The sequence below is a fragment of the Sabethes cyaneus genome, chromosome 2 (assembly GCF_943734655.1).
Source record: "Sabethes cyaneus chromosome 2, idSabCyanKW18_F2, whole genome shotgun sequence".
Taxonomy (NCBI): Eukaryota; Metazoa; Arthropoda; class Insecta; order Diptera; family Culicidae; genus Sabethes; species Sabethes cyaneus.
Window position 1 is genome coordinate 102,055,532 of NC_071354.1, and position 13,602 is coordinate 102,069,133.

The 13,602-nt window shown below is 39.3% G+C and overlaps 1 protein-coding gene across 1 annotated transcript in view; it reads right to left on the reverse strand.

Moving 5' to 3' along the window:
- Positions 1-1,028: 1,028 nt before the first annotated feature.
- The window catches only part of LOC128735778 (zinc finger protein ZFP2-like), a 66,834-nt gene continuing 54,260 nt past the window's right edge, over positions 1,029-13,602 (reverse strand). Inside the window, exons 2-3 of the mRNA XM_053830266.1 lie at positions 2,658-2,982; positions 1,029-2,429 (exon numbers count right to left, since the gene is read on the reverse strand). Of these exons, the coding sequence (XP_053686241.1) occupies positions 1,179-2,429; positions 2,658-2,982 (1,576 nt within the window). The 3' untranslated portion in view covers positions 1,029-1,178. The remainder of the gene's footprint in view (positions 2,430-2,657; positions 2,983-13,602) is intronic.

The following is a 13,602-nucleotide window of genomic DNA, read 5'->3' on the forward strand; positions in this document are numbered from 1 at the left end:
AGTAGTTTTTGATTCTATAAGGAACACAGGACAGACAGACAGACAGACAGACAGACAGACAGACAGAAATCCTTCTTTATAGGTATAGATTAAGTGCTGGTTTTTATTCATGTTGGTTAAAAATATTGGATGTCCTACTAAATAAATAATATTGAAATAATGTAATCCAAAGTTCTCACCTAAAATTTCACATGTAGCATTGAAAACATATTACCTTCATTGTACCTACCATGTTGCACTTTTATTCCACGGACCGGTCCCTTGTCAGTTATATTAATATCAAGGGAATCGTTTGTCATTTCTGCTCAAATTTCTTGAAATGAATGAAATTACCGGTGACACTGTCTCTCATTTGGCCTGACATCGGTCATCTCTTTCCCCTCTCGTGTGGTGGAACGTATTATCCTGAAAACATTAGCCATGATCCCCCTGATACCCATATCCAGCGATTATTCTATTAGACTTCTTCTTAAGAAAGGGCACAGGTCATTAGAGCCCAACATGCGTGTTGCTTGCCTCACTATACTTACGTCTTAACTAACAGGGATGAAGCACCATTACCATTTTATGACCGATGGCGCGTGTGCCCATGAAGCCCGTGAACCTATATGTGAAAATGTAAAGACCGTCGGCACCGTCGTTGTTACTGCCAAGGCACTGTACAGCTTCTCCTGTGGGATACAATCGGAGAGACTTGTAGTTTTCTTAGCATTTACCACTCTCACCGCACCATCGGGTAGAAGGTAATAAAGTATTTCGGTATGGGAGGAAATTTCCTAATCTAGAAGCGAAGGGGATTTCGGAGGAAGCACGCTTTTATTAAATTAAAATAAACCAGAGCAAAGGTACGATTCCAGATATGACTAATATGGTTTTTATTGTAATTTAAATTTATGAAATTATTACCCCGAAAGAGTAACTCTATTCTAAGCACTTGACTTTCGTTTCGTTCTCTACGGCTGGATACGGTGGATCCTGCCAGTTGTGGATCCTTTTGGGAACGCATAATTAAAACTAATCTTATCCTAATCTAAATGTTGTACAACACAAGACAACTCCTATATATTTGTACATATCACAACACTTTTACTTTTGCTTATCTAGGAATGCATAAAGTACCGAGGGCAGCTGAACGCGACGCGTGTGTTACAGTCTCGAACCCTTTGTGCTAATTATCCTTACGCTTGACTCAGGTTTAGGATCCCACACATTCCGCACTGGAAAGGACAGTCGTCCGCTTCGTGCAGTTTAAAGTGTGTTGTCAGTTCGCATTCCTCCTTGAATGACTTGCTACATATGACACATTTAAAGAGTCTCCATTCGGTGGATATCATATGCGCAGTTTGGTAGTGATTAGTTAAGGTACTTTCCTTCTCGAAAAGCGAACCACACATTTCACATACTAACGAGCTGCCCTTGCGGTGGGACTTTTTGTGGAAGGTAAGGTGACTAAGTTTCACAAAAGTTTTACTACAAATATTACATTGATGGTGTGCTTCGTCCCTGTGGATGTGCTGCATATGGCGTTGGTAGGAGTTTTTGTAAGCGAAATTACGCCCGCACTTCGTGCAGGAGTATTTTTTATCCTTGGTGTGCGTCATCAGATGGTCTTTGTAGTGGGACTTGAAACGGAATGTTTTGAAACACGTGGTACACTTAAAGGCATGGTTTCCGCTATGCAGCTGAAGATGCGCTTTCAAATTGCACGATTGTGTGAACGATTTTCCACAAACATCACAGATAAATGGCCGCAGTCCTTTGTGCACTTTTTCGTGCTTCTTAAATGCAAACTTTGACTTAAAGTCCTTTTTGCACACATCACACTTGTACTCTTTTTTGTCTTTGTGAAGCTCCTTATGCACAGTCAATGCGCTGCCCTGTACGAAAGTTTTCCCACAGATCTCGCATCGGAAGGGCCGCTCGCCCGTATGAATTCTGGAGTGCTGCCTGAGATTGGATCGTAGCTTGAACGTCTTGCCGCAGATGTGACATCGGTTCGAGTTCTGGCCCGGATGTTGCGTGTCGAGATGTTCCCGAAGCAGTTTTTTCTTCGAAAACAGTTCCTCGCAGATTTCGCATTTGTATGATTTATGGCTGATGGCCTTCCGCTTTTTCTTGTTCTTGATAAGCGCTGAATTAATGTCCCTCCCGTCGCAGTCTGCCTCGTCTTCGGCGGAAAGGTGACCGTGGAAGCCGGATTTGTCGTCATCGGCGTGATGGTGGTTGTTGTTGCTGTTGTTATTATTGTTATCAGGTTGGCTTTGATCATCGCCGGAATCATCCGTTGCGCTCAGTCCGATTCCTTCGTCGATGCTAGAGGTTGAGTCTTCTATTATTGTGTCCTGAAGAAGTCTCGGTGCGCCCTTCGAGCAGAAGGATTCCAACGATGGGTACAGATGCTGGTTGAAAGTTTGAAATTTTGTCGCATTCTGAAATAAAATGAGAACAATAATGGTACGAAATTAGTGTTTAAATTACTTGAAACGAGAATTGAATACTTTATTCAAAAAGTTATCACATTTTATCGGTTTTTTAAAATTGTTGATTACAAACGAGCCAAATCAAATAAACGAAATTAATTTTTGATTAAGTATGAACATAGACGCTATTAGGCCTGAAAATTGCTTTAAACCAAATTTTTAAGTCAATCTGCTTACCTCGACGTTATTGATGAAGCTATCTTTGACGAGCCAGTTTGGGGGCATCATCGATTCTGGATAACTTTCCCCACGTTCGATAGCTTCGTTTTCCTCTGAACTGAAACTATCGGCACGCATGGTTCTCCTGGCTCCTGGCAATTTCAGCTGCTGGACCGCATTCCCATCGTCGTCGAGTTCGTCACTGGACGCAACAGGCTTGCCGTTGTTCAAAGGACCTCGAACGATGTTGTCGTTGCCGATTTCCACGGTGGCATACTCGAGCGTAGAAAACTGGACAGCAGGTGTGTACTCGACCGTATGTGGCACGTATACGAGGTACAGCCTGTTTGGACAAGAGAAACGAGAGAAGGGAAACAAAATGAAATATGACACATATAAATGACCATCAGAAACCATTTAAGGATAAATTTAATATCATTCGGGTGACTTTGGATTCGGTTCCGGATTGCAGACAGCGGCTGTCCGGTGTGGGACAGCTAAAAATTGCTTCTGAGCTGGGAATAATTGTATAATTTTGTCATTTATTTTCACCCAGGTCGGTAATATTGCTTTCATTTTTGCTACATGGGGAAAACAAAATCCATTTGACACAGTTAATAACGAAACAGTTATGATATTTTTAGTTTATATTTCTATCAAAAAAATCTATTTTACGTACAATTCTCTTCTACCTAACAGAGATAATGCTAACCCATGTAAAATACGAAGAAACTCAACCAATTTGTTGGTACAAATCAGCCTTCTGCCAACCTTCATAATTAACATCCCAAATTTATACCAATCCTACGAGTTACTGGGCTACCACAGGCTAGGACGATTTCCTATAACTTAGAAGCAGCCAACGAGGAAAATTCCCTCATCTCTTCCGAATGATGATTTATGGTCCTGTATCGAGGGTTAGTTGGTGGTGTCGTTGGCTGTTGAACTGAATGGGACAAGAATGATACATAATTTACTGCTGTCGATATTACATTCCTGGCGGTACGTTACAACACTATGTTCACTTGCTGGCCTCCTGAATTATGGAGGAATTTTTCATCTTAATTTTTTTTCCTTTCTCGCTGGTCGCTTCTGCTGTGGAAATTGCATCCCCTTGGGCAAAAGGGTGCGATTTTTTCACTTGTTCATTCTCATGGAGGTATAAGCGAATGGTGTCGGTGTTTGGTGATACCGAACGGAGGGTTCAAATCCAATAATTTGTCGTTTTAGTGTGCGAGATCTGCCTTCTTATTAGGGCATTACTGGGTGTTTTTTTCTTGCAGTTTCACTGTGCCATTTGCTTTTTAAATTAAAAGACATTCTTCTTCGACCGATGCTAAGAGTCCGGCCTTCCGTTAATTAACGGAACATGAATTACCAGTGTGAGGAATTCTTGAATTTTAATGTTTCGGCTTTTGAGTTGGCTGTAAAATGCTAAGTTGATTAAACAAAGACTATAAAATTTTTTATTTTGCTTTCTGTTCATTTTAATCCTTTTATTTTCTGTCGATTTTTTATATCAAGCAGGACGTTTTTTTTTGAATAAATTTGGAAACATATCTTGAAATGTCAAAACAAGAGAGAGACTACCCTTATAGCTTCATAAATAATCCGGCGAATCGTCGTGGAGAAATTGCTCCCTCGCGACAACTAGGATAAACTGCAAAATACACAACTCAAGCAATTATAATAAACACTGTAATCATGTTGTACGTATTGTGCACTTTAAACTCCCGTTCTGAGGAATATATTTTGAAGAAATATATTTTGACTTGCGTTTTTTATATGAAAAAGATGTACCTATAAATTTTCCATCTGCCGCACGGAGGTGCAATTTGGAATGCAAAACAGGTCCCGGTTGAGTTTTTCTTTTTTACCGCGCTCTCTCTCTCTCTCGTGGTTGGTTTCTTCCTTTGAAGATCGCGGAAGAAATGCTTACGCAGGGCTGGTATACTGCCGTCAATGTGCTGATGGGGGAAAGACCATTTTTCACATGCAAATCATGGTAAATCAATTTCAAATACGAAACAGGGTGTTTTAGTTTCGAACATGGTGCTATATTATCATCAGAAGTATAGCGATTTTGGTTCATTGTTTGAATAATGCGCTTTGCGCAATGTGTTTTTCCTAATCACTATAGCACATAGTAATTTAACGTGCAATATTTCTAGTAAACAACGAAGTCAACCGAAACCTGGGAGTTCGCTACTCTTGCTATAAATTGCTATGGTGCTTGCTATAGTCGTATTTTGTTGTATTATTGTCTATGTTTGCAATCGTGTTTGCTGTGAAGACTACAAAAAGTTATCTTTTTACCATCTTTTCGTCGTTCTGTCATCTTTCTGTTGTATAGTCGCCATCTTTTCGTCATCTTATTTTTTTGTGTTTTATCGCTTTTTTAAAGCTTTTTAATTGTTTTTATCGTGTTATTTTTTGTCGTCTTTTTATCGTCTCTTCTTCGCCTTTTCTACATATATATATATAGTAATCTCACTGTTGTCTTTTCGATATCTTTTCACCGTCGTTTTGTCATCTCTTTGTTGTCTTTTCTTGGTAAACGTCATCTTTTTGTCATCATTTTGGCTTCTTTCTGGCGTTTTTTCATAGTCTTTTTGCCATCATTTCAACGTACTTTCGTCGTTTTTTGAAGTCTCCTTTGACACTTTTTTCGTCCGATTTAGTAGTTTTCATCATCTTTTTTTTACTTTCAGGCCTTTTAGGCACTTTTAAACGTCTTTGTGTCGTGTTTTATTTCTCTATGGTATTTAGTCACGTTTTTTGGCTTCTTTTCGTCATCGTATTGTTTTTTCGACGCCTTTCTGTCATCTGGCAGTCACCTTTTTGTCGTTTCTTTTCGTGCCCGTCATCTTTTTACCAACTTTATGTCGTATTGTTGTTCGCACTTTACGCGGTTTTGGTCAATAATTTTTCTTTTGCTATTTTGGCGTATTTTCTTCGTTTTTGTCACCTTTTCATGGTCGTTTATCGTCGTTTTATTCGTAAGTTTTTTAATTGTCTCTTCATAACTTTTTTGTCTATTTTTTGTCATTCTATTGGTGGTCAAGAAAACAAAATTTTTACCTCTTTTCACCGTTCTTTCATTGTCGTTTTTAGTACGGTTCGTTGCCCTTTTAACGCTTTTTACGCCAGTTTTTGTTATATTTTTGATCTTTTTGTCGCAGTTTTGGCCTCTTTACCTCGCATTTTCATGTAATTTCCGTCATATTGTCAACTTTTGACGTAGGACTACGTCTTTGTTTATTATACTGGGACTGGGTAGCACTTTGTGAAAACGAAAATAGAAGTGTAAGGTTTGTATGAAAGATTTCAAATGCTAATAACTACTAAACTACTGAACGAAACTGAACAATTTATATGTCATTGGATAGATTAAATTACCAGCAATTTTATGGGTGGTAAGAGAGCACTTTTAGGGAACGCGTAAGAGGAGGGGCTCCTATACAAATGAAACACAAATTTCGTCAAAACTCGAGAATTAATCAAGCAAATGGAAACAAATTTGACATGTGGGGGTTTTTGGAGGTAAGATTTTTTTCTATGGTGTACTGAGACCCCTTCCCCTGCCAAGAGGGGGGGGGGGCATACAAATGAAATACGAATTTCTTCCCAACTCTAGAACTAATCAAGCAAATGGAACCAAATTTTGCTTGCGGGGGTTTTATGATGGTTTGAGACCCCTCACCCCTGTGGTAGGCGGATAAGGACTCTCATACAAATAAAACAGAAATTTTTGCGTATGTACCATATTTTCTGCTATGTAACAAGCGGTGATTTAATGATAGCACGGATAGCAACGGTGATTAGCTGTGAAAGTAAACTTGTAAAACCTTCTCGGAATAAAAAACAGTGAATCGACGCCGCTAACTTACGTGCCCGTTATCATTCATGTTAAAAGAGAAGGACATTCGAATGGCACGTCATATTTGTGATGAACGAGTATGATTATTAAAAAATGTCAAGCTACGCATAATCATATTTAATACAATAATCTGTGGGCTGGTCATTAATTACTATTTCAACCTCTATGATGCACACAAGTGATTTTTAAAAGAAATCTCTATGTCCCAATGGTTGCAGGCGTTGTATTTATGAGCCCCCGTCCACGTATTTTCAAAGCCACCATTGCATTCAATGAAGAATTGAATCTGAATATTTCGTTCTTCTCTTTCAAACATTCACTTAAACAATTACACTCACATATTCTTATAAACATGCATATGCCAGAAATGCAGTTTACATTAGTCTTCAATCTAATTATCTGATATAGTCCTACGTCACCCTTTCGTACAACCCTTAGGGTTGTATATCTTGTAGTTTTTTATCGTATTATCGCCATTTTCTTAATTCTACTATGTATATTTTATTCACGACAGGGACAGATATGTATTTCGCCTACGACTTGCAGGCTTCCTCAGTGTCTGTTTTCGAACACAGACACTGAGGAAGTCTGCAAGTCGTAGGTGAAATAAGTATCTGTCCCTGTCGTGAATAAAATATACATAGTAGAATTAAATTGGATAAGTTTTCTTCTCAATAAAAGAGAGGGGCTCAATAAAAGAAATCTCGCGTAACTTTTTAAAAGGAGCTGAGTAACAATGAGAGATAAGAAGCGATAAGAAAATTTTTAATTAAATGCATGTATGTAGCCGTAATAATCGGAAGAGGGGACGCCAAAGGGAGCCTCTCAATGTTTCTTATGTGCTTTTGAAAAGTTACGCGAGAAATGCAAGATGGCCTGATCAGTTTGAAACGTTTGAAAAAGTGGCCCAAGATTGGGTTGAATGGAAACGGCCGGCTATGCTGACGACGATGACGAGCTTCCATGATAGAAAAAAAAATATTAAGTGGATAATTCATTAAATACATACACCGATTCTATCTATACCTATAAAGAAGGATTTCTGTCTGTCTGTCTGTCCCTATGTTCTTTATAGAATCGAAAACTACTGAACCGATCGGCGTGAAAATTTGTATATAGGAGTTTTTGGGGCCAGGGAAGGTTCTTATGATGGTTAGAGACCCCTTCCGTACTAAGAGGGGGGGGGGGGGGGGCTTCCATACAAATGAAACACAAATTTCTTCACAACTCGAGAACTGATCAAGCAAATGGAACCAAATTTAGCATGTGGGTGTTTTCGTAGGCAATTTTTTTTTCTATGGTAAATTGAGACCCCTCCCCTCTTTAGGAGGGGACTAATGACCCCTCTCCCTTTTAAGAGGGGGGCTTCCATACAAATGAAATACAAATTTCCTCACAACTCGAGAACTATTCAAGCAAATAGAACAAAATTTGGCATATGAAGGTTCTCGAGGGCAAGAATATTTTCTATGGTAACTTAGGACCCTTCCCCACTTTAAGAGGAGAGGCTTCTATACAAACGAGATACAAATTTCCTCATAACTCAAGAACTAATCAAGCAAATGGAACCAAATTTAGCATGTGGGTGTTTTTGTAGGCAAGAATATTTTCTATGGCGAATTAGGACCCCTCCCCACTTTAGGAGGAGGGGGGGGGGCTCCTAACAAATGAAAAACAAATTTCCTCATAACACGGGAACTAATCAAGCAAATGGAACCAAATTTGACATGTAAGTGGTTTTGGAGGCAAGATTTTTTCTATGGTGAATTGAGACCCCTTTCCTCTTTAGAAAGCGAGTTATGACCCATCTCCCCTTTAAGAGGGTGGGCTTCCATACAAATGAAATGCAAATTTCCTCTTATCTCGAGAACTAATCAAGCAAATGGAACCAAATTTGGCATGTGGGAGTTTTAGATGGCAGAAATTTTTCTATGGTGAATTACGACCCCTTCCCTTTTTAAGAGGGGGGCTCCCATACAAATGAAATACAAATTTCCTTATAATTTGAGTACTAATCAAGCAAATCGAACCAAATTTCTCATGTGGGGCTTTTAGGGGGCAGAAATTTTTTCTATGATGAATTAAGGTCCCTCCCCTGTTTAGGAGGGGGGGCTCCCATACAAATGAAATTCAAATTTAATTATAATTTTAGAACTAATCAAGCAAATGGAACCAAAGTTGGCATGTGGGAGATTCTGGAGTCTTGAATTTATTGTATGATAGTTAGAGACTTCTCACCCCTGTGGTAGAGGGATATGGACTCTCATACAAATAAAACAGAAATTTTTGCGAAACTCAAAAACTAATCGAACTCGAGAAATTCGAGACTCTTCCATAAAACATGGGTCAATAACAAGACCACAAAAAGTATCTATAGTAACTCTAGATCATTCAGGACGAGACGGCCGCGAGTGTTGCCGGCGACCCGCCGTCGGAAGCGCCGCCCACTAGGGGGAGGCAACTCCCCGCAGAAATCACTACTGTCTAGGTTTATTTGTTTTCCTAGGTCTACCAGGGTTTCCTGGAACGAGCGACAGCGAGTAATGAGAGGATCGAGAAATGGTACTTTCCACAAAAATGTTTTCCGTGAAATGGTACATTCCGCTTAAGGTTTTTCGCAAAATGATATTCGGCGAAATGTTGTACAATCATGGCGAATATTACTATCCGCGTTTTGGCTATGCAATGAGGGGACAGGGGATTTGTTTTCTACTTTACTGTGAGGAAAAATTGCAAATTTGTATATTAAACTACCCATTCCTGGTAACTAATAAGTATTAACGTAAGCAGCAAATCAGCGTATCAGGCATTTTATACTGCACGTTGTTGTATATTAGCTTTTTGACTGCATAGGTGTTGTAAATTGGCATCCAAAATTGTATTCAATGTAAATGTAAATGTAAATTAGCATTGTCAGCACTATAAGAAGGTTATCAGTAAACTGGCTGTAATTTTTGCCAAAATAGCATTTAAGTAGCATTTAAGGCGACTTCAGGCCTACATTTGAATAGCATTGGTGATGCTTATTGGTTACCTGGGAGGCTTTCATAGTTACGTAACTGCCAAAATGAATCATCTTAGGTTGAACTCCTCAGAAACTTGCAAAACTCGAGATTGTGACAAAGATCATCCGAGATTCATGATTTATGTACAACACAGGTTAATTTGTGGTAATACGAAGTTTGTCGGGTCAGCTTGTAAATCTATAAATTGACATAGCTGTAAATTGACATCTAAAATTGTATTCCAATTCTACTTGTGAGTAATTTGCTGCATATGTGCATTATACTATACCACAGACCAAAAGACGAGACACTGGCATTAATTCCATCGTCCGTGCAAAACCACTCATTTTTCAAAAAAGCATGTTTCGCAACATGGCCAAATGGCAGCGCTTAACTGTTGCTTTAAGTTTTTTGTATAAAACCGCACAAATGTAAAAACACTACAAATATAAGTTACTCCGCAGCATGCATAACAGAGGGTGCTAGTATGCAAGTAAAATGTGTAGGAACATGTTTTCTAAAGGATTTTCTTCTATGTGTCATGTCAGTTCGTCAGTGCTTATGCTATAAGAGGCCGTAGATATATTTCATTAATGCTTATTGACTTGCATTCGAACTGAAACTTGATTGTTCATACGATTGCACTAAAGCTTAACAAAAATTTTTGTGTTTATTAACTTTGTTCTAATTGGTTTTTTTCTATCTGAAATTCATTAACTCAACTAGTCTCAATAAAATTCTTAGACAATCATCTTTAGCCTTAGTTTGATAAGAAAATTAAATTCTGTTTTAAAAATTACAGAAGGTCATGAACACCAGAGCAGAGGAGTTATTCGATTATCCAACCATCGTGAGCCGTTCTCGTTATTCACAACAAGTGGAGCTGAAATAGCACTGAAAAGCTTAGGCTAAGTGCAATATAGGGCAACATGCCATTTATTGAAATGTTCGAAAAATAGCCAAAAAATACACATTACAACACTCGTAATGTCTCTCGGTTGGATCAAAGAATCGCATACCGAAAGAAGCCGGGCAATAGTAACTTTCGATGTTCATACAAGATTTAAAAGCTGTGCTGATGCGACAGCACAATAAAACGGCATTACGCGGTAATCTTTTTATAGGACGATTATGAGGGGAGTAAAACGTGCCCTCGCTTCTTGATACAGTTCTCACTTTCAACCGAATAACAATACCACCGGATTAGGTTTCCAGTCTACGGTGCAGTTGACTTCTGCTACTGCCGGTGCCGGTGGTTAGAGTCTAGCTGTGGGTTATCGGTTATATCAGTTTTTTTGTTGCTGCCTCAGCCAAGAAGCTCTTAAGGTATGCACGGTGTGTTTTCCCCCCTTGGGTATTGTCTGCGAATTGGTCCTAGCCTAGAGAGTGGAGAGTGGCAAAGCTGTAAGGTAATCCGCCGGAAGGTATGGCAACCGACCGACTGCAAGGTGTTGTTGCGAAACATGCGACGAACAGGAAACGCGAACAAGAAGAATGGTTCTCCAGAGAATCAGCCAGCAGAAAAATGGCAAATTTATGAAAAATCCAAACAATCACGGCGTCAATCGTTTGCTGCATGATGGATTTATTGCTTTTTGTCATCTAGACTAAAAGTGGGGCTACTGTCGGATATGGAAATCAATTTTATTGCAGTACTTGGGGAGATATTATGGGAATATTATAGTTTAAACCTCATCCACTAGCAATTGTCGTTAAGTATGTAGATAGTTTTACAACACGTTTTTAGCATGCACTTCCATCAAAAAGATTTTGCCATTTCGGAATGGGTTGAGCTAAAATGGTAATACACACACAGTTTGATAATGTAAGAACTTGCGTATTCCAGAATTCACATATAAAAAAACATAAATCTCATTGATGTCGGTAGATCAAGCAGAAAGAATTTGTCTGGATTTATGTTAAAATGCCGCCTCCATCATGTACCATGTGGCGTTCTATTCACACCTCCCTCGCACAATATGTGCGGAATATCTTCTGGCTGCGTGGCTCGCTCAAAAGTGCTATTAAATATTTAAAATAAATTCAATAGGGTTTACCGATTGCTGCCAAGGGTAGGTACGAGGGATACAGTCCGTTTCTGCCGACGGTTCGACGAGGTTTAAGAATGGAATAAATCCAATTTAATGTGACTTGTTGCACCGCATCCAAATCGACCTGGCTTTGCGGTGCAAGGTGGTAGCAAGCAACTGGGGTGGACAGATTCCTTCTACTACCCTCCGGCGGGCGGTGCGGCGGGCGAAAGCGTAAAAAATCGAGGAGGTGGTCTCTTTCATGTTTTTGGGCATTTTCCAGGCGGGAGGAAGCGACACAACACAACGGAAAAGCGAATCATGATGAACATTTGGCGGCTGCTAAGTGGTACAAGACACAAGAGGCGCGAGATTTTTTTCTCTTGTCCTCCTTCCAAATTGCGTATTATCAGCCGATATGAAACGTAGAAAAAAAGTCTTTTATTTTTATCACCTTCACGCTTCTGCTGTCGAGACATTATTAAAAGTCGTTCAAAAAAGTGTAGCATACTGTTTTTTCTGCCTAGGGTTGGGAAAATAACAACCAAAGAGGCATGGGCATTTTAAGATGAGATTGCAGATGTTGTTTTTAAACGAATTATAGAGACTAATATTCCTACAAAAAAGTTTGCGTATTGATATATTGTCCATATATTTTTGTTCAAACAAATTTGGAGAGAGTATCTATATCACCTTCATAAATTTTATACTAGCGAATGGTGGTAAGAAAGATTTAGTTAAATCAAGCATGTACCATCAATCAACAGGACGGCAAGTGACAGAAGTTTAGACAATTAGCTGACTTCTGAGGATTATTAAGTTCACCGAGAACACATTTTGTATTAGAAAACAAAAACTTTGAGTTATCGATTATTCTTGAACAAATGGAAAAATATTATAAAATTGTTATACCTCTTCTTGATGTTGTCAGCTCTAGAAGTTCTAGCTTTAGCTCTAGAAATTCGTTAGTCCGACAATTTAAAAACTGTCTTTCATGCTTATTTCCCAAAATATCTAATCTATAATGGTTATCATTAATCTATATCACCGATTCCTGATCATGCCTTAAAAACACTACCCTAAAGGTCATAACGGAAGGCTTCACTAAATTGTGCTGGGTCGATTACCCATCACTTCTACCATCATTGCATCGGGTCAACACCGGAACATCGCAGTTTGCACGCATTCCTTCGTATCGCATCATTCAGTAGCAGACACACAATTGACCCTCATTAGAGAGTTAATCGACCAACATCGATTAAGATGATTGGAAGAGATAAAAGTAGATTGCTGTTTCCGCTGGTCGACCCGGAGCAGACGATTATGGCTGCTGCTCCCCGATCGGTATATCACAGTTCAATCGAACATGCAAAAGCCAGGGAAAGAAATGCCGCAATAAAAAGAAAGGAACCGAAGGTCGACTTTTCTTGAGGGATATTCAACAAGCGTCACCTACCGATTATTATTATTATTTTTATTACCGCCTGCTACTAATGTCGGGAATTTCGATTGCCGATCTGCTCACATGTAAAACACCCACCGAGACACTTGTGCTCTTGTGGTTTTCCCAAACCGAAGGCACGTGTGACATACGCCTTCCGTATTTTACATATAGATGCTTATCGCATATGAAAAATTGTCTGGATTGGGCCTATCGTTATTCGCCCCTTTTTTCATCTTTTTCGAATGTGCGCACGGCGAAAGATGTTTTCATTCCGATCACCCCTTCGCCGATTTTTTTTTACTTTTTTCTGTCTTTACCTCCCAAAAGAAAACATTTGGGGAAATCATAAACTGTTGTGCTAATAAACAGAGGCCGCACTCAAGACACTGCTCGACAAGCGTTCAAGAGGGGTTAAGTCATCTTCAATGCCGATTCTGATCTCCCTATCCTGTGCCCGAGTGAAACAATTTCATCCTTCTTGTAAACTCTCGTCTATGCAACTTTCCACTGCTCGGGTCATTCGTTTCAAACTGGCTTGCAGACTGCTTGTCGCCCCGGGCTGAAGACATTTCGTTTTGTTCCGACAAGTGAGTTTTGGACCGTG